Genomic DNA, 21711 nt, shown 5'->3' with positions numbered 1-21711 from the left:
GTGCCGGCATGGTCTCTTTACCTCTGTATGATGGCTCCACTTCGCCTCTAATGTGTTGGCCTTGCTGTGATGTTTACTGTCCGAGAAACCTCCATCTTGATCCTCTTCTTAAGACCAGGGGTGACGTTCATGATCTAAATGTGTGGCATGCAACAGTGGTTTCCCAACTTCCTCAAAGGAATCGCGAATGTTTGTAGGAGAGACGTAGCGTGCACCTCCAACAATCGCCATGACTGATATACTCCAACTTCTGTTTACATCGTGACGTCACCCACATTTGCTAGAAAATAACATCATATTAGAAAATAAATTTCACATTACAATTAAATATATATTAGAAATGAACAAATGTATAATTTAAAACACAGTATATTAAGTTTAATACAGTTCATAATATGGAATGCTAGACGCTAAAAAAAATTACTGCAAATATCATTAAACCTGCCCTAATAAATTAAGTCATTTTAATATAATCCTTCAATAATATTTATATCAGGGCCTGAATTAGGTTACATGGAGCAATTGTTTGAGAATAATTCCAGTCAATGACAACACTAAACTAGTCCTAACCAGACTTCATCTTTTATCTATATTCTCGGTTCTAATGATCAAACTGCTTACCTTTTCCGTACACAAAGCACTGGTATGTACCTGAAAAATGACATAACATGTATTTTGTATACAGGATATATAACAATCTCCGTATGTATTGTTATGTATATGTTACGTATATCGTATATTCACTAACGCGGGCTTTCTAAACACCCACAATTACAATGTGATTTGTAAATCTTGAAGTCACTTATGTATTTCCTTTTAGTTTATCTAAACGGTTCTAGGTTATTCTGTCTATATTGGAATTCGTACGATCTAATTGTAGATTTGATAATATTATATTTATAACTTCCAATAAGCCTGTACTCGAGAGCCAATAAACGAATTATTGTCCTAAATATTTTGTATTCAAAAGATTTTAACTTTTAGCATTTTTTTAACTTATTTACACTATCTGGATTTGCTACGTATTGAATTAGTGAACACTATTAGTTTTGACTATAGCCACTTCTATTCAAAATTTTCTTTGAATTAGAATAGTTTCATTTGATAATGTGCAAATTATTATTTTCTCCTCAAGTTCTCATACGCTTTAAAGAATCTTAATGTGCTGCTAGGCTTCAACATGCCTCAATTAAACTTTTGCTTATATTAAAGCTTTAACTCGTTAGAACCTTAAAACTACCAGAACGTAACAGCTATAGGAACTAGGACAATTGAATGAAATCAAAAAGTTTATTGAACACGAGGCTACACCCCCGTAGTCGAACACGAGGCTACACCCCCGTAGTCGAACACGAGGCTACACCCCCGTAGTCGAACACGAGGCTACACCCCCGTAGTCGAACACGAGGCTACACCCCCGTAGTCGAACACGAGGCTACACCCCCGTAGTCGAACACGAGGCTACACCCCCGTAGTCGAACACGAGGCTACACCCCCGTAGTCGAACACGAGGCTACACCCCCGTAGTCGAACACGAGGCTACACCCCCGTAGTCGAACACGAGGCTACACCCCCGTAGTCGAACACGAGGCTACACCCCCGTAGTCGAACACGAGGCTACACCCCCGTAGTCGAACACGAGGCTACACCCCCGTAGTCGAACACGAGGCTACACCCCCGTAGTCGAACACGAGGCTACACCCCCGTAGCCGAACACGAGGCTACACCCCCGTAGCCGAACACGAGGCTACACCCCCGTAGCCGAACACGAGGCTACACCCCCGTAGTCGAACACGAGGCTACACCCCCGTAGTCGAACACGAGGCTACACTCCCGTAGTCGAACACGAGGCTACACCCCCGTAGCCGAACACGAGGCTACACCCCCGTAGCCGAACACGAGGCTACACCCCCGTAGCCGAACACGAGGCTACACCCCCGTAGCCGAACACGAGGCTACACCCCCGTAGCCGAACACGAGGCTACACCCCCGTAGCCGAACACGAGGCTACACCCCCGTAGCCGAACACGAGGCTACACCCCCGTAGCCGAACACGAGGCTACACCCCCGTAGCCGAACACGAGGCTACACCCCCGTAGCCGAACACGAGGCTACACTCCCGTAGTCGAACACGAGGCTACACTCCCGTAGTCGAACACGAGGCTACACTCCCGTAGCCGAACACGAGGCTACACTCCCGTAGTCGAACACGAGGCTACACCCCCGTAGTCGAACACGAGGCTACACCTGTGTTGTATCTTGGCAAGTGTCTCTTCCCCGTGGCATCGTTGTGTCCCTGTAAATGACTAGTTACCTGTTCCAAATTTCAGTCACGCTGTTAATTACCTATTAGTTCATTGTCTTCAGAGACAAGAGGTCGTAACGGGAAGGTTGTACGCCAGTTTAATTCGCTATGTTCCGTCATTTGCCAATATCTAGATCTTTATATTAATTAGCGAAGACAGTAAGGCAATAATGTGGGTGAACATTAGACACCCAACTCACCCACACGTACGACTTGTTCAAGATGGACCGAAACGTCGTGTCGACTTTGTTTTGAAGTGTATGGGTTAAGAGTCGAATTCATTACCTCCCGGATTCTCTGTGGCATCAGTCATTGTTGGTGACTGATCAGCCATTATTGTTTTTAGAGTAATCAAGCAAAGAGAATTGTTGTTTTTAGAGTAATTAAGCAAAGAGAATTGTTGTTTTTATAGTAATTAAGCAAAGAGAATTGTTGTTTTTAGAGTAATCAAGCAAAGAGAATTGTTGTTTTTAGAGTAATTAAGCCAAGAGAATTGTTGTTTTTAGAGTAATTAATCTTAAACAATTCTCTTGGATTGATCAATCCCAGAGAATTGTTTTTAGAGTAATCAAGCCAAGAGAATTGTTGTATTTGTTTAACGAATTTATTTACGATTAACGAAATGCTTATCAAGCATCATGGATGTCCACTATCAGTATATGTACAAAGAAATATATACTAGTGTAACATACTGATTTAAGGGAATGTGTGAATTTCTGAATAATTACACATTAAATGTGTAATTATTACACATTTAACTTACACTTACTTACACGTGAGACTTACACGTTAAATGTGTAAGTACTTCATTCATAATGATGTGCTGCCCGAAATCTTAGCGAAGTATCCAAAATTTACACATTATTGTACTTTCATGTTTTCCTATGCAATTTCAACCTAATATCTAATTTCGATTCAACATTCTATTCCTGCTGCAGAAGGGTCGTTGCTTACAGACCTGACGAGCATGTAATTTATAATTTAAACTGCATTAAGCATTTCCAATACAAGCCCTAAAAATTCCAGAGAGCATTCAACCCGTCCTCCTAAAAATAACGTCACTTTTGGCTGGTATGCGCGATATGGCTAAATTTGGACGTAATTTGAAATGAAATCGACTCACAAAAGTGACGTTCTGTTCCGTTTTCTGTTTGAGTCGTCCGGCGTACGCGCAGAGGTTATAAGAGGACACTTTACATTAACGTTTTTCATAACGTTTTGAAACTTTATGAGAATTTCCTGCCCACCTAACCTATCAGAGGACCCTTAACTTACTGTTGTTGAAAAAAAAAATCCCACATTTTAATTTTTTTTCAATTTCAAATTACGTCCAAATTCGGCCATACGGGCAAACGGCCAGAAGCGACGTTCTTTTTAAGAGGACAGGTTGCGCATTGCCATGCATCATTTTCATACTACAAATTACAAAACCAAATACCATAGATTTCAATACAGTAGTCTATTCCATCATATAATACAATTTCTATGCAACAGGGCCAGTGCCCTTGTGGTCTGGCCCGTCACCTTATAAACAAATTGGTTTTACCTGTTTCATCTTGACTTCCCAGTCGAGATGTGGATAATGTAGCTGGTGTCCTCGAGTGCTGTGGGCGGTACAGAGGGCGTGGTCGAGATCCTTCGGTGGGCGTGTCGTGCGGCCAAGCTCCGCCTTCCTGGATACCTGGGGCGTGTTGTTCTCCGAGCCGTCCACCTCACCCAGGTACCAGGTACCAGGTACTGTTGCTAGTACTACCAGGAGCTGTTGTGGTCGTGGTGGGTGTTCACCCCGACACATGTTCTTGTTACAGATGTTCGCCAACAGCTGCACCAACACATGCGCTCCCGATATCCTGGTGACGCACCAAAAGCCAATATATATATACTGTTACAATTTATTACTACTGACGTCCTGTACCCCACCTGTACCCCGTACCCCGTACCCCGTCCTGTACCCCACCGCAATATTATTGCTACGTTTGTAGCGACGTAATAACGCTACTACGACGTTGTCTTGACTGGGGGAAGTCGCTATCATGGTCACAGATGAGGTGTTTGTTATCTTCTTCAACAGATGGTGATGTTATCATGGGGAATGTTTGGAGTGGTATTGGCGGCCCTTTACCGCGGCTCCCTCACGGCCTACCTGAGGCCACCCTACGCTGTGCCACCCACCCACACCCCTGGGGGAGCTGTGGGCGTCCGGGGGCGCCAGCTGGGGCCTGGAGGGCGGCTGGGACTGGGTCAGGTACCACGCCAGCCCTCAGATGCAACGCACTTTCTCCCAGCATACAGGTACGTTCCTGTGGGAAGGGGAAGAGTGAGGGGAGAGTTGTAATGATAAAGTGATGAGGGAAGAGAAAGGGGAATAGTAGGGAAGGAGAGAGATAAAAAGGTAATGAGGGAGAAAGAAAGTAAGTTAATTATCCGGAGAAAGTGCTAAGCCAGTACGAGTACAAATAGCACTTGGAAAGGATATAAGGACAAGGAGCTGGGATATGGGAATAAGGAGGATATGACGATAAGGAGCTGGGAAATGACGATAAGGAGCTGGGAAATGACGATAAGGAACTGGGAAATGACGATAAGGAACTTTGATAAGAGAAGGAACCGAGATATTGGGACAAGGAGCTAGGATATAAGGACAAGGAGTTGGGATGTGAGGACAAGGAGCTGGCCTATGGGGACAAGGAGCTGGGATATGAGGACAAGGAGCTGGGATATGAGGACAAGGAGCTGGGATATGAGGACAAGGAGCTGGGATACGAGGACAAGGAGCTGGGATACGAGGACAAGGAGCTGGGATACGAGGACAAGGAGCTGGGATACGAGGACAAGGAGCTGGGATACGAGGACAAGGAGCTGGGATACGAGGACAACAGTTATATTTTTAACGGAGTGGTAAACTGATAGAAGGGGGAGGGGCTGGATTACCAATGATCAACAAAAAAATCTCACTGCTGACCTTGGCTGCCCCGCTGGCAAACGAACTTTGAAAATACAGCTGATTCTGTCCACCCTAAACTATCCCAACTAACCCAACCTAACCTAACCTAACCTAACCTAACCAACGCTAATACATCCTTACACTAAATACCGTTTAAATATGCGGCTTAGACGCACCCTAACCAAACACATACACAGTTTAAACACCCTAACCAAACGCATACACAGTTTAAACACACCCTAACCAAACATACACAGTTTAAACACACCCTAACCAAACACATACACAGTTTAAACACACCCTAACCAAACACATACACAGTTTAAACACACCCTAACCAAACACATACACAGTTTAAACACACCCTAACCAAACGCATACACAGTTTAAACACCCTAACCAAACACATACACAGTTTAAACACACCCTAACCAAACGCATACACAGTTTAAACACACCCTAACCAAACACACACACAGTTTAAACACCCTAACCAAACGCATACACAGTTTAAACACACCCTAACCAAACACATACAGTTTAAACATACCCTAACCAAACGCATACACAGTTTAAACACACCCTAACCAAACACATACAGTTTAAACATACCCTAACCAAACACATACACAGTTTAAACACACCCTAACCAAACACACACAGTTTAAACACACCCTAACCAAACGCATACACAGTTTAAACACCCTAACCAAACACATACACAGTTTAAACACACCCTAACCAAACGCATACACAGTTTAAATACACCCTAAAAAAACGCACACACAGTTTAAACACACCCTAACCAAACGCATACACAGTTTAAACACACCCTAACCAAACACATACACAGTTTAAACACACCCTAACCAAACACATACACAATTTAAACACACCCTAACCAAACACATACACAGTTTAAACACACCCTAACCAAACACATACACAGTTTAAACACACCCTAACCAAACGCATACACAGTTTAAACACACCCTAACCAAACACATACACAGTTTAAACACACCCTAACCAAACACATACACAGTTTAAACACACCCTAACCAAACACATACACAGTTTAAACACACCCTAACCAAACACACACACAGTTTAAACACCCTAACCAAACACATACACAGTTTAAACACCCTAACCAAACACATACACAGTTTAAACACACCCTAACCAAACACATACACAGTTTAAACACACCCTAACCAAACACACACACAGTTTAAACACCCTAACCAAACACATACACAGTTTAAACACACCCTAACCAAACACATACACAGTTTAAACACACCCTAACCAAACACACACACAGTTTAAACACCCTAACCAAACACATACACAGTTTAAACACACCCTAACCAAACGCATACACAGTTTAAACACACCCTAACCAAACACATACACAGTTTAAACACACCCTAACCAAACACATACACAGTTTAAACACACCCTAACCAAACACATACACAGTTTAAACACACCCTAACCAAACACACACACAGTTTAAACACCCTAACCAAACACATACACAGTTTAAACACCCTAACCAAACACATACACAGTTTAAACACACCCTAACCAAACACATACACAGTTTAAACACACCCTAACCAAACACACACACAGTTTAAACACCCTAACCAAACACATACACAGTTTAAACACACCCTAACCAAACGCATACACAGTTTAAATACACCCTAAAAAAACGCATACACAGTTTAAACACACCCTAACCAAACGCATACAGTTTAAACACACCCTAACCAAACGCATACACAGTTTAAACACCCTAACCAAACGCATACACAGTTTAAACACACCCATCTTCCTGTATAGATAATACCTATTGTAACGATCGTCAATAGTCACGAATCCGTACGTGCTCAGCTTTCATATAGTAGTATACTCACTAGTAAGGAATTCTTAAAAAAAAATTAAGCTAAAAAAACAACTTTAATATTCCTAGGCCAACTATAGCACACATATGGTGTTTATAAATCTTGTATATCTGTATCTTTTGCTACCCAGTCTCCCAATCTTTATGTTCCCAATCTGAACATCTTTACCATTGTGATCATTGCTGTTTTCTTATATGTGCTGCCAATCTGTTGTATGGTGTTTATAAATCTTGTTTATCTGTATCTTTTGCTACCCCAGTCTCCCAATCTTTATGTACCCAATCTGAACATCTTTACCATTGTGATCATTGCTGTCTTATATGTGCTGTCAATCTGCTGTATGGTGTCTATTAACCTTATTTAAATTACTAATCAAGCTGTCAATGTAATCAATTAAGAGCTTTAATATAACAATGTGCTTTAATATACTTATCTCACTCATCTCATTTTTCTCTTGTAATGTATCTTTATCATTTATCAATTCCGATTGAAATTACCTACTTAAAATTATCTGTTAGATTAAGGACCTGCCCGAAACGCTGTGCGTACTAGTGGCTTTACAAGAGTGTAAATACTGTACTACCCAATGTATTCTCACAAACCCAATGTACCTTGTATATATATAAATAAAATAAAAAATAAAATAAAATAAAATAAAAATATGTACTATAATAGGCCTCAGATACCGTGCATTAGGCCTTGGAAGGTTAGGTTAGGTTTGTCTTTAAATACAAGTAAAAAATTGTTTTCAGTTTTGTCCAACTCAATAGTGCAGATTTCTACTTTCTAATTGGGGTGTAGGTGGGTATATATATTATGGTCCTCGTCGTTACTGTAAGTACTGCCACTCATGGATGGGCTGGTTTAAACACACCCTAACCAAACACTATACATTATACAAGAGGGTTAATCGGCAATTTCAAGACTTTAATTTCACATTATTAAATGGCTTTTTAACCCTCCCTTATGTAAACTGACCAGTAACATAGTAGTAGGCTCAAGTTGAGTGATGTACACCAGTTGATTGACAGTTGAGGCGGGACCAAAGAGCCAGAGCTCAACCCAACTCAATGGAGCCGGTCGGCCGAGCGGACAGCACGCTGGACTTGTGATCCTGTGGTCCCGGGTTCGATCCCAGGCGCCGGCGAGAAACAATGGGCAGAGTTTCTTTCACCCTATGCCCCTGTTACCTAGCAGCAAAAATAGGTACCTGGGTGTTAGTCAACTGTCACGGGCTGCTTCCTGGGGGTGGAGGCCTGGTCGAGGACCGGGCCGCGGGGACACTAAAGCCCCGAAATCATCTCAAGATAACCTCAAGATAACCCCCGCTGAGAACGCTGGAGAAGACGGGACGCACCTAGACCAAACGAGCCGTATCACAGTTTTGCAAATATTTACATAAACACACAGAAAATCATTACCTACAGTAAGCAAATGAACTATTCGCATATTTTACGTCATTATATATTGGAATGTGAAAAAAAATTGCGGAATTCAGAGATAACACCATCAATAGTGTCCAAAAAATGTGTAAGTACTTCATTCATAATGATGTGCTGCCCGAAATCTTAGCGAAGTATCCAAAATTTACACGTTATCAAGAGCTAAGCAGATAACGTGGATAGGCAGGAACTAGGCTACACGTTATCAAGAGCTAAGCAGATAACGTGGATAGGCAGGAACTAGGCTACACGTTATCAAGAGCTAAGCAGATAACGTGGATAGGCAGGAACTAGGCTACTCGTTATCAAGAGCTAAGCAGATAACGTGGATAGGCAGGAACTAGGCTACACGTTATCAAGAGCTAAGCAGATAACGTGGATAGGCAGGAACTAGGCTACACGTTATCAAGAGCTAAGCAGATAACGTGGATAGGCAGGAACTAGGCTACACGTTATCAAGAGCTAAGCAGATAACGTGGATAGGCAGGAACTAGGCTCCACGTTATCAAAAGCTAAGCTGTCAAAGTGGATAGGCAGGAACTAGGCTCCAAGTTTTCTAGCATATAACAAGTTATACACTTGATAAGGGGGGGGGGTTATCTATGGGTGCCATGGTCTGTGTCTATCGTCCCTCTCTCCTAGAGTATCTCTAACACTAGGAAACGCTATACAATCCATAAAATCGAAAGAAAAACTCCATCATGAAAGTTTTGCCATTTTAAAGGGATAATAAGCATTATGATTATCACAGTTTGAATTTTGGCCTGATTAGCACATATAGTTTATGGTATGGCCAAAAAAATTAAGAATTCAATACTAAATCAGAATGGTATTGCGTAGATTCCTTGAGGACGGGGGGGGGGGGGGGAGGGGCCGTGTTGGCACAGTCATATGACACTCTTCTTTGATTCCATTCCCAACCTGGCCATGTTGGCCACATACTCAACAGTAATTAATGGGAAAAATTGCGTGAAGTTAGCCCCAAGGTGTTTGGCCTCCAAACTCAGAGTCATACAGACAGCTAGACAAACATATTTGTATTTACTATATATAGATATGCAGACTACATATATGTATGAAGTACCTACACATATTCATATATGTACAGTAAATATACATGCCACTTCAGCAGTCGCCTGTCTCCAAGGCGTCGGGGATACTCACTCCTCCACGATGTAACTTATATAAAAAAACAGTCTGGCGTCTCTGATTTGAGATTGATTACTTATTCAGAAAAAGTTCGGCAACATATAATCTAGAAAATAACATTCAATAGCGTCATTTACGCAATAGCCAGGAAGACTGAGATATGGGTATATAAGGCGCTGACGACGGTCGCTGTACACACACACACACACTCGTCATATTCCTGCACGCTGAGCTCTCGCCTCTGCTCTCATTCCCAGGGTAAGTAATGGGGGCTCCTAGTTGTTGCTGTTTTAGATACAGCTACTGGGAACAAAAGTCCCAAGTAGCCCGGGCTATGGTGAGCCCGTAGCTGAACCTGCCCCGCTGCCTCCTGGGTCTTAGTAAACACGAAACCTTGCTGCCTTGTCCTGCAGTGGACAAAAATTACAATTACAAAAATTACGACATGGGGGGGGGGTGTTGCTTCTTGTTGTTTGTTTAAGATTCGCTACCTAAAACAAAAAGTTCCAAGTAGCACGGGCTATGGCGAGCCCGTAAGGTGTTGCTGTGTTCTGCAGCTGCAAGTATACTTTGGTTGCTACATTGTAGGTTTTCAAAACTAACTTCAACACAAGCTGGCAATATTATTACAACTAATTTCGTGATGCCGGGCTTAAATCATCTTCTGTTGCAGTTCTTAACCTTTTGTTTTGCGATTACAGACCCCCAATGGATTCCCTATTTTGTCCCCATAACCCCCCCCCCCCCTTCGCCAGACTGTCGGGGTCATCACCGCCGCTTCGTCTTACCAGGTGCCGAAATGACTCCCAAAGATGTCAATAGCTGGGGTTTAATTTACCTAAAGCTAGCTAGAAACAAAAGCTGAAAGTAAATCATAAGGAGTGTATCGTATTACACGACTGTTTTAAATAATTGTTCAAAAATGAGCTTATGCCCACTTTATGTTGGGCTCCCATAACCCCAAGGAGTATAGATGCCCCTAGTTAAGAAACCTTGCTCTAGAGAGCTATTAAGGCGCCACAATTGCTTACTGATCAACCAACAAGTATACTGCAGTCTTGGACATAGGCTGCGAGGAAAGTCAACTCTCATCATCGTATACACACCTTGAAGCAGGGTATACCTCTCAGTGACTATCTCTCTGATATCAAATGACATAAAATCAAAGAAGATTACATAATTATAATTCTGCTGACCTAGTTTTGAGGCATTACTAAACAGTAACTTTTACAAACGTATTTTGAAATCTGTTATTCGATTTTTTTTTCTCTTGCTAGGCTTGGCCTGACGCGCAACTGACGATCATACATTAATCATATTATTGTTATAATTTTATGAAATCCTGCTTACACTTAACTTATTCTGTTCGTGTAGAGATCATATTGTATCTAATTTTTCGGCAACAGAGACATGATGCTTCGCGTGTGGGTTGTAGCGGCTTCCCTAGTGGTTGTCTTCACTCAGGGGGAGTGGTCATCTGAGGCTCGCTCTCCATTCTCCCAGGACCTCATCTCCTCCTTATCTCAGGTACGTGTATATATACTTTATCACACACACACACACACACACACACACTGGTAGGATGCTCCAGTGGATAAGGGAGTACCTAAGCAATAGGAAGCAGAGTTACACTGATGGGTGAGACCTCAGAGTGGCATGAAGCCACCAGTGGAGTACCACAGGACTACTTGAACCTATCCTGATTCTGATATACGTAAATGATCTCCCAGATGGTATAGACTCGTTAATCACCGTTTGCTGATGATGCCAAAATTATGAGAAGGATTAAGACAGAGGAGGACAGCTTGAGGCTTCAAAAAGACCTGGACAAACTGAAGGAATGGTCCAACAAATGGTTGTTAAGAGTTTAACCCAAGCAAATGTAATGTAATGAAGATAGGTGTAGGGAGCAGGAGACCAGATACAAGGAATCGTAAAATTACCTTGATCTGTGTATGGCAGACTCCATACAAAGTTTCAAGTGTAGATATGATAGAGCCCAATAGGCTCAGGAACCTGTACATCAGTTGATTGACAGTTGAGAGGCAGGACCAAAGAACCAGAGCTCAACCCCCGCAAGCACAACTAGGTGAGTGCACACATTAAAGGTCCTCGCAACCAAGTGGACAGCGCTCCGGGGTCGTAGTCCTAAGGATCCGGGTTCGATTCTTGGTTTAGGCAGAAACAAATGGGTAGCGTTTCTTTCACCGTATGCCTATGTTCACCTAGTAGTAAATAGGTACCTGGGAGTTAAACAGCTTCTACGAGCTGCATCCTAGGGATGCGTGAGAGAAATATGTAAAAGATATATGATTGAGAAAAAAAAAGTCGGGAGTCAGCACACTATAAAGACTGAACAACCGATGGTTAGAAAGGCGGAGTCCAAGAGCTAACAGTTCGACCCTACAAGCACAAAAAGTATGCATATCTATATTATTTCTCGAGAATATAAAACGTACTTCTTGAAACAAACAATAGCAAGCATATTGAGCTTAAAAATTCCGGTAAGAAAAAATAACTAGTTATATTTCCAATTTAAAAATCAAATTTAATATATTCCCAATTTAATAATATATATTCCCAATTTAATAATATATATTCCCAATTTAATAATATATATTCCCAATTTAATAATATATATTCCCAATTTAATAATATATATTCCCAATTTAATAATATATATTCCCAATTTAATAATATATATTCCCAATTTAATAATATATATTCCCAATTTAATAATATATATTCCCAATTTAATAATATATATTCCCAATTTAATAATATATATTCCCAATTTAATAATATATATTCCCAATTTAATAATATATATTCCCAATTTAATTATATATTTCCAATTTAATAATAGACTATTTTGATTACATGACTGACAGATGAGGAAGAACAAGCGTGAGTATTGACCCCAACCCACCGGATTCTCCACGATTCTTACCTCAAATTTCTTTTCATTTTTTTTGTTATTAGTGACTTAAAAAAAATCTTAAACAATAATCAGTGGCAATAAATGACGTCGAATTTACAGACTTAGTGTGGCTCGTTGTGGACCCTTCTGTCCAGCCGTTTTTGTAATAATAAAGGTACGGATCCAAGGGAATCCGGATTTGTTTGGAAACACTAAAACAGCCTTATGGCATTTACCTGATGTTATTTGGAAAGATATATTTAAAGAGATTTCTTTGACTTTAATATTGCCATAAAAGTGGCAATTAATACCACCAGTTTACTACCACCCGACAACCATTCGTCACCACGCACCACTACTACAACCAATCACTACCCACTACCACTCCTCCCCCACAACCACCACCGCCATATAAAATGACAACCAGTTCACACCACAAGGACGGCTGCCAGCGAGGTGTGGAGTCTGTAGCCAGCCTCACGGTTCGAAAATATGCCATGATAAGGCTAATCAGCCTGTCATGACACCACGACTGGAACTTAAGATGTCTTAAAATGCTTAAAAGGATCCAAACGAACCCCCCCCCCCCCCTTCCCCTCCCTCCTCCCACGCCTTAAACAGAACAGAAGCCTTAACCAAAACATATACCAGCTCCCTGCTCACAAGAACAGCGTGGAGTTTACCTTATTATTATTAACATCTTTATTGACAAAATTAATTACAATTTTGCCTAATCTGAGGATTTTGATAGTCTTATTAAATTGAGGTTAATGCTAGTATTCACTGTCACGCAGGACAGAGGGTCATACATAAGACAATAGGTCTAAACTGTAGGCTGAAGCACATATATATCATGGTTACAATCAATGTGGAGTTTACCAAGACTAAACCAAGTGGAGTTTACCAAGACTAAACCAAGTGGAGTTTACCAAGACTAAACCAAGTGGAGGGAGCACATGGCCCTCCACCATCGGCCACACAAGAAAATAGTTCAACGTAATCGCCCGCACATTGCATCCTGTAAGCACACTTGGGGCAATGATGGAAAGAGTGTCCGGGTTCCCACTGATAAGAGCCAAAGAGTAAATCGGCCCCAAATCAGCACAGCAGGAAGTAGTGCTCCCGAACAACTGGACACCCTCTGGCCAATGCTTAAGGCCTTTGTCACGGAGCTGGTCGAAAGTTTGCTGTCAAAACACAGTACAAAACAAACCACACACACTAAAGACAATTGAACATAAGCTAAAGAAATTCGAAAAACAATATCCTCACCTTCAAGAACACGGGGCAGGGAACATTCCTAAAAAAACAGGCAGAGTCCAATACATCAGAAGGCAACTTTGATGAGTCAGTTTCAAGTACACCAAGATCCTCAACTCCAATTTCAACTTCCATGGCGAGTTCACCTGACTCCATGGATACCACGGTAATATCAGCAAGTTCCAACAACCTAGAGAACTAAAGATCCTGCAATGGAATGCGCAAGGGCTGTGCACAAAATTGCAACACCTGTAATGCACAGCAGCAACCAAAGGCATAGACATCCTGAAACTACAAGAGAGCTTGCTTCGAGACGGATTAGAACTTAAAATCTCAAGCTATCGAGGCTTCTTCCTTCCATGGATCAACGGAAGTGCCATCCTTCCATGGGTCAAGGGGAAGTAAGAAGTGCCATCTGATCTCCAGGCCGGGACGATTAAGTATTGATCCAGGCCGATCTCTCACCTCAACAAAGCCATCTACACCAGAGAGTTGCAGAAGGTTCCCCCTCTGCAGTATGGTATCTTCAGGCCACCAAGTTAGAAAGGTTAAATATCCCAAAAGGAATCCACAGGGAAAGCAGTTCGATTATATAAACTACGTCTAGGTTACAGATACAACTTGGAGATTGAACCCAGACAGAGAATGCATCTTCTGTCAAACAATCACAGAAAAGCCACTACTTCATTATCTCCTGGAATGTGAAGCAACCAACGACCTTAGAAGAGCTTTAAGAGTACCTGAATATTGCAGTAACCACCCTGAATCCATCACTACTGCCACTCTCCTGGTCAAAAAAGGTGTCCAGCAGCTGGACACCCTCAAATACTGCCAAGCCGTATCCTCCCCCGCGATAGCAGCCTGACGATTAAATGCGACCTCAACACACTGTATACATTTATATAAAAAAAAATACCACTTACGAGCTATTCATGCCCGTGCCACTTCCTGGGTGGCTTAATCAACCACCAGTTCACTTCCACTTACCATAATCACTGATCCCCACTCGCCCCCGATGACCATCACCCATCACTGTCCATCCCACCAGCACCATGACCAACCCTCCACCACTACCTACCACCACTCACCCCAACCACAACCCACAGGCACATCCCAGACTGGGATCACCACCACAGATGTAATCTGGCTGCAAGACTGTTCACCAAGACTGGCCTATGTGACGGAGAGGCAGGATGCTGCCCTTCGCTGCAACCTGCTAGCACCCTCAGGCACTCAGCTCACCTGGTACAAGAACAACTTTCCTCTGCTGCGTCAGGTGAGCCCTCCCCCCCCCCCCCGTAGGAGGAAGCTAAGATATATGTGATCCCTCCGTAGTCGATATCAATACTAATTGTTGTTCTAGGTAATTAGCAACCTGTAGTACGTCTTCCTTAGCGCTTTCGTGTTTAATTGCCTTACGACCTCTCTGAGCATTCCACATTTCCAGCTCTAATGTCCAGTAAGAAGTTACTAATCCACTTGTCTTGCTTTCAATACTGGCTGGTGTTGCCTGCTTGCTGGATACTAGGGAGCCGCCCAGGAGGTGAGCCAAGCCCTCTCACGCCAGGAGGCCCTGGAAGAGCACACTAACATGGTGGAGTACCAGGGCTCTGCGCTCTCGTCGGTGGACGAGGCCCTGTCTGCCAGGCTGCACTTCGTCTCCCTCGTCTACATTGACTGTGTCGACGCCCAGGACGTGGTAAGTTAACCTAGCCTAACCTTACCCAGGCAAACAACAGATTAACAAAGCCTATCCAAACACTTCATAACAAAACATACATGGATTTAACAAACAGAAAACAAGTTACGTCAGTCTTGTGTAGAATTATTGTACCGCTGGGATCAGCCCGTCCTCTTAAAAATAACGTCACTTTTGGCTCGTATGCGCACTATGGCCATATTTGGACGTAATAGACGCTAGTTGCTGAGGCTGGCCCAGGAGCTGAAGCTCGGCTGTGGCTGCCTTATGCCCAATTTTGGTTTTACTAGTGGTTACCCCCAGGTGGTGACGGGGTCCAACACTGGCCAGGAGCGAGAGTTGTGTGTACAAACACTCGTTGACCACCAGGAGAGTACACAGTGCTGACGGACTGTGGGTACTTGTGCACTCTGTGGGGTTCGGGCAACGTTTCCTGCTACCTGATGCCTCTTAACCTAACAGTAAAATGGTTACCCGAGACTTACACAACTGTTGTGGGTTGCACCCTGGGGAAGGTCAGTATTTGGCCTAATGGTGACCTCGAAAACCCAAGTACAGGCTTCCTGTCCCCCGATAATGGGAATAATGCAGCCTGTCCTAGGGTTTCCCAACGTTAAGAAAACGGTAAATTTAAAGTGCCCTCTCCTAACCTACCAGAGAACACAGAAAACGGGACAACGTCACTTTTGTGAATCTCTTCCATTTTCTGGTACGATAATGTTTGGCCTTATGTAACGCATACGCTCGAAATGCGACGTTCTTTGTAAGAGGACAGGTTGAATTATTACACAGTTACTTTAAAACTAATAAATCACCTGTTTGGGTGAGTGAGACGAATATTTTGACAAGAACGTCTCGAGTTATTGATTTACCTCTTACTGGGTTAATTCAGAATATGGATAGACGGAGAGAGAGAGAGAGAGATCACTGGTACAGGGGCACCATAAACTAAACTGGAAAAGGTTCAAAGGTTTGTCACCAGACTAGTACCCGAGCTGAGAGGTATGAGCTACGAGGAAAGACTACGGGAATTAAACCTCACTTCGCTGGAAGACAGAAGTTAGGGGGGACATGTTCACCACGTACAAGATTCTCAGAGGAATTGACAGGGTAGATAGACAGGATATTTAACACAAGGGGCACACGCACAAGGGGACACAGGTGGAAACCGAGTGCCCAAATGAGCCACAGATATTAGAAAGAATTTTTTTTAGTGTCAGAGTGGTTGACAAATGTAATGCATTAGGAAGTGATGTGGTGGAGGCTGACTCCATACACAGTTTCAAATGTAGATATGATAGAGCCCAATAGGCTCAGGAACCTGTACACCTGTTGATTGACAGTTGAGAGGCGGGACCAAAGAGCCAAAGCTCAACCCCCGCAAACACAACTAGGTGAGTACAGATATAGTGTTGTGGCCTGCTAATTGTCAACAGTAAACATCAGCCCCAAATTGGCCTTTCCCAATTAAATTCTTCGTTGAATGTTGGTAACCTTACAAGCCGTGTTCAAGAGTAATGTAAACCATTAGATAAAGACTTGAGTTTAACCATTAATGGGTAAACAATGTTATAGGGAGATCAATAGGAATATACGGGAACGTAACAAGTATTATCTTGATGTTATTAATGTCCTGTTTAGCGTCTTGAAGGAAGGAAGAGTTCACAAGGCAATTAAAGTAATTAATCAAGAGCTTCCAGTTAAGACTGAGCCTTAGAGTCAAACGGACTGAAACAAGGTATTTAATACAACAAATAATTAATATTTCATGATTAATCAGTGTATGGTTTCATATAAATAATAACTCATAACTCAAAGAATACCCGACTCTTTAATCACTAAAACAAAACAAAATTGAAATTACTTAGACAATTACGAGCCGAGCACGTCAGTACGTCCACACGTTGCAAGTCCTCAGACACTACTGACTGGTTGGTTCAGGCGGGCATGTCGGCCGCCCTCACTGGGCGTTGCCACGTCTAGATTTACCCGACCAGTCACAGGTATCCAAACTTCTCAATTACAATAATAAAGCATTAACAATCTACATCAAGTAAAGTCCTACCATTTAAACACATTTGCATACCCAATGCCATTTAATTGTAAACGCTTGTATCTATAAGTTGTTTAAACTGATGTAAAACCGGCATTATTGCAACAGCTGATGTCTGGATATTCAACGGAATTGTCTAGAACAAATCACTCTTCTCACACTTGAATTAATAACTAAGTCTTAATGTGTGGAAAATATTTACACAGGTTGTTTATAAGCTATTACACTACTGTATAAGATTACGCAACCCACAAAACAGTAGTTATTCGTGTGAAAACAATAGCCTAAATTTTCTGCTACAAAATGACAGCACATTAACCTATAACATAATTTACATATGTTTTTCAAATTAAGTAATTGACCTTTCAACACGAAAAATAATATAAATAAGACCACTAAACATTCACTATCACTGCATAATTGTAATTATTTGCATGGAAGTATTATATTAACCAATTGTATGTTCACGATGAAATTAGCAAAGCTATTCCTAGCGGATACGGGCTCACCATAGCCCGTGCTACTTGGAACTTTTTGTTCCAGGTAGCGAATCTTGAACAACAACATATTCCTAGCGAATATCGAAAGAATTAGCAATAATCAGGCACACAATTGTATGCAAATTATACAGTTATTCTGAGGCTTGAGGCGTAGTCATGATAGTAAACAGGGAAGCAGAGCTAGCAAGCCTTATCCCACACCTTGAACAGTAAATGGGAAAATCAGTTTAGCTGAAAAAGTCATGGAATTGAATGCAAAAATGTATTAATTATATCTAGCTAAACAATTTAACTATTTATTAAGAGGGCGCAAAAATGGAGTAATTAAGGTGCAGGGAATTAGGATTACCTTGCCTTAAGGTAATTAGATAATTGCCTTGAGGTAATTATGGTCATTACAAAGGAGTAACAGTTGATTGTCTTCCCCCCCCCCCAGGCGGACTACAGCCTAGAGGTCACCACTCCCAACAACCAGGTCGTCTTCCGTAACTTTACCCTCCAGATTACAGGTGAGTGCCACCAGCTGGGAGGTGGTGAGTGCCACCAGCTGGGAGGTGGTGAGTGCCACCAGCTGGTGGTAGTTAGTGCCACCAGCTGGGGGGTGGTTAGTGCCACCAGCTGGTGGGGGTGATTAGTGCCACCAGCTGGGGGGTGGTGAGTGCCACCAGCTGGGGGGTGGTTAGTGCCACCAGCTGAGGGGGGTGGTTAGTGCCACCAGCTGAGGGGGTGGTTAGTGCCACCAGCTGGGGGTGGTTAGTGCCACCAGCTGGTGGTGGTTAGAGCCACCAGCTGGGGGGTGGTGAGTGCCACCAGCTGGGGGTGGTTAGTGCCACCAGCTGGGGGTGGTTAGTGCCACCAGCTGGGGGGTGGTTAGTGCCACCAGCTGAGGGGGGTGGTTAGTGCCACCAGCTGAGGGGGTGGTTAGTGCCACCAGCTGGGGGTGGTTAGTGCCACCAGCTGGGGGGTGGTTAGTGCCACCAGCTGGTGGGGGTGATTAGTGCCACCAGCTGGGGGGTGGTGAGTGCCACCAGCTGGGGGGTGGTTAGTGCCACCAGCTGGTGGCGGTTAGTGCCACCAGCTGGGGGGTGGTTAGTGCCACCAGCTGGGGGTGGTTAGTGCCACCAGCTGGGGGGTGGTTAATGCCACCAGCTGGGGGGTGGTGAGTGCCACCAGCTGGGGGGTGGTTAGTGCCACCAGCTGGGGGTGGTTAGTGCCACCAGCTGAGGGGGGTGGTTAGTGCCACCAGCTGGGGGATGGTTAGTGCCACCAGCTGAGGGGGTGGTTAGTGCCACCAGCTGGGGGGTGGTTAGTGCCACCAGCTGGGGGTGGTTAGTGCCACCAGCTGGGGGGTGATTAGTGCCATTTGGGGGGTGATTAGTGCCATTTGGGGGGTGATTAGTGCCACCAGCTGCGATAATGACGTAATGTACTTATTACCATAAATTAAAAGTATTTATAAATGTTACAAGCACACCTTTATTGACATTATATATATATATATATATATATATATATATATATATATATATATATATATATATATATATATATATATATATATATATATATATATATATATATATATATATATATATATATATAAACTTAATTTTTCTATCTTCTCCCTCTCCACTACACCTCTATTACCCTTTCGTCATCCCACACTTCCTTCCCTGTTTTTCTATCCCCTCCCCCCGCCCCCAACATTCCCCTTCTCTTGCGCCCTCCCTTCCCCCTTCCTCTCTCCCTTCCCCCTCTCCCTCTCCCTTCCCCCTGCCTCTCTCCCTTCCCCCTGCCTCTCTCCCTCCCCCCCCTGCCTCTCTCCCTTCCCCCTCTCCCTCTCCCTTCCCCCTGCCTCTCTCCCTTCCCCCTGCCTCTCTCCCTCCCCCCCCGCCTCTCTCCCTTCCCCCTACCCCTCTCCCTTCCCCCTGCCCCTCTCCCTCTCTCCCTTCCCCCTGCCCGTCTCCCTGCCCTGGTGGGAGCAGGCCAGGGCCAGCAGGGCCAGACGTGCAGGTACAGCACCGCGGTGGTCAACAACTTGCCCAGGATCTTCCAGTACTCGCTAGAGGCGCGGGCGGAGGTGGGCGCCGCCCTCACCCTCCCCTGCAGGTCCCAGGGCTTCTACACCCGCCATGTCTGGTACTTCAACAACTCTCCTCTTCCCTCCGCCCACCCTAATTACCAGGTTAGTTAACTACCTCTCACAGTAACTACCAGGGAAGCTTATTGACTCTCGCCGTAACTGTCAAGTAACCTAAATCTACCTTTCACAGTGTCTACCAGGTAACCTAACCACTTGGGCTGGACGGTAGATCGACGGTCTCTCTTCATGCAGGTCGGCGTTCAATCCCCGACCGTCCAAGTGGCTGGGGCACCATTCCTCCCCCCGTCACAAATGCTGACCCCATCCCAGTGCTATATAGTCATAGTGGCTTGGTGTTCTGCCCTGATGGCTGCCTCCGTCCCTGCCGCTAAGAGTGCGCGTGTTACAGGTGGTGACCACCGGGGACTTGGTGATCCACCAGGTAAACCAGCAGAGCTACGGCAGCTACACCTGTCGTGTGGTCAGCACCAGGTTCACCGGCCTCGAGCACAACGTCTACACCCAGGTCAACCCCCAGGTCAGTACGGGGGCGTGAGAGAGAGAGAGAGAGAGAGTGAGAGAGAGAGAGAGAGTGAGAGAGAGAGAGAGAGAGAGAGAGAGAGAGAGAGAGAGAGAGAGAGAGAGAGAGAGAGAGAGAGAGAGAGAGAGAGGCAGAGAGAGAGGCAGAGAGAGAGACAGAGACAGAGAGAGAGAGACACAGAGAGAGAGAGACAGAAAGAGAGAGACAGAAAGAGAGAGACAGAGAGAGAGAGACAGAGAGAGAGAGACACACAGAGAGAGACACAGAGAGACAGAGAGACAGAGTGTGGTTGGTTGGCTGTATTTGTGGGTATGTTGTATATATGCATTTCTGACTCAAACCGGAAATCTCCAGAGGTTGTTGGAGAACAATGAGGAGCTCTAAGTCAAGGAGAACTTTCAGGCGCCATAACTACCCCTCGGGGCGTCGCTAACGACACTTCAGACTGGGTATAGAGCTCACTCACTCAGTGCTCACTGAACCATCCTCAAAGCTCTGCTCTCACTGCCCGTTGTACACTCGCCATGTACCTGGCGAGGCTAGGATACCCCGTAAACTTTCGTAAACTTTCACAGCCTCTGTGGCGTTGTGGGGTCCGTCCACCACTTCCAGATTCCTGCTGCAGGTCCCTCTATACATGATGTACTGTCCCGTTTTCTGTTTTGGGTCCTCTGGTAGGTTAGAATAGGACACTTTAAATTTACCGTGTTCTTGACGCTGGGAAACCTTAAGAGGATGGGCTGGTTCGACACCAATGAGACGTCACATTGCCGCCTCTCAGTGTCACGTGACATCAGGCCACCCGTCGATTGGTTACTTCAAGCTACTGCAACCAATCATCTTCCCTCTTCTCATCCTGGTCCCAGCGTCCTGGCCTTGCGCGGAAATCTGCTCCCAAT

At 44.0% G+C, this 21711-nt stretch overlaps 2 protein-coding genes across 3 annotated transcripts in view; one reads left to right on the top strand and one right to left on the bottom strand.

Moving 5' to 3' along the window:
• Window positions 1-151: 151 nt before the first annotated feature.
• On the bottom strand, window positions 152-17613 carry LOC138359680 (uncharacterized). Its single transcript, XM_069319099.1, has 4 exons — window positions 17500-17613; window positions 3852-4155; window positions 622-651; window positions 152-280 (listed from the first exon to the last, which is right to left on the bottom strand). Exons 2-4 carry the CDS (start codon window positions 4098-4100, stop codon window positions 173-175), a joined length of 387 nt encoding a protein of 128 aa, XP_069175200.1. The 5' UTR covers window positions 4101-4155; window positions 17500-17613; the 3' UTR covers window positions 152-172.
• The window catches only part of LOC123775205 (uncharacterized), an 18380-nt gene continuing 1045 nt past the window's right edge, over window positions 4377-21711 (top strand). Inside the window, exons 1-8 of one of the 2 annotated variants that reach the window (XM_045770192.2) lie at window positions 4377-4597; window positions 11163-11283; window positions 12648-12663; window positions 15043-15212; window positions 15465-15635; window positions 18625-18697; window positions 20174-20373; window positions 20681-20809. In XM_045770192.2, the coding sequence (XP_045626148.2) occupies window positions 4377-4597; window positions 11163-11283; window positions 12648-12663; window positions 15043-15212; window positions 15465-15635; window positions 18625-18697; window positions 20174-20373; window positions 20681-20809 (1101 nt within the window). Of the gene's footprint in view, window positions 4598-9962; window positions 10015-11162; window positions 11284-12647; window positions 12664-15042; window positions 15213-15464; window positions 15636-18624; window positions 18698-20173; window positions 20374-20680; window positions 20810-21711 lie in introns of those variants that run through there. The other variant, XM_045770193.2, reaches the window with a different exon arrangement.

This window comes from Procambarus clarkii, chromosome 92 (assembly GCF_040958095.1).
Source record: "Procambarus clarkii isolate CNS0578487 chromosome 92, FALCON_Pclarkii_2.0, whole genome shotgun sequence".
In the NCBI taxonomy this organism is placed as follows: domain Eukaryota; kingdom Metazoa; phylum Arthropoda; class Malacostraca; order Decapoda; family Cambaridae; genus Procambarus; species Procambarus clarkii.
This window is presented reverse-complemented; position numbering and strand designations above follow the sequence as displayed.

Excerpts from the sequence above, each read along its gene's own strand:
- LOC138359680 (XM_069319099.1), bottom strand. The coding sequence starts at position 4,100 with ATGTGTCGGGGTGAACACCCACCACGACCACAACAGCTCCTGGTAGTA. Across the intron at positions 652-3,851 it reads GGGAAGTCAAGATGAAACAG|GTACATACCAGTGCTTTGTG; the intron begins GTAAAACCAATT and ends GTCATTTTTCAG. Across the intron at positions 281-621 it reads GTGCTTTGTGTACGGAAAAG|CAAATGTGGGTGACGTCACG; the intron begins GTAAGCAGTTTG and ends GTTATTTTCTAG.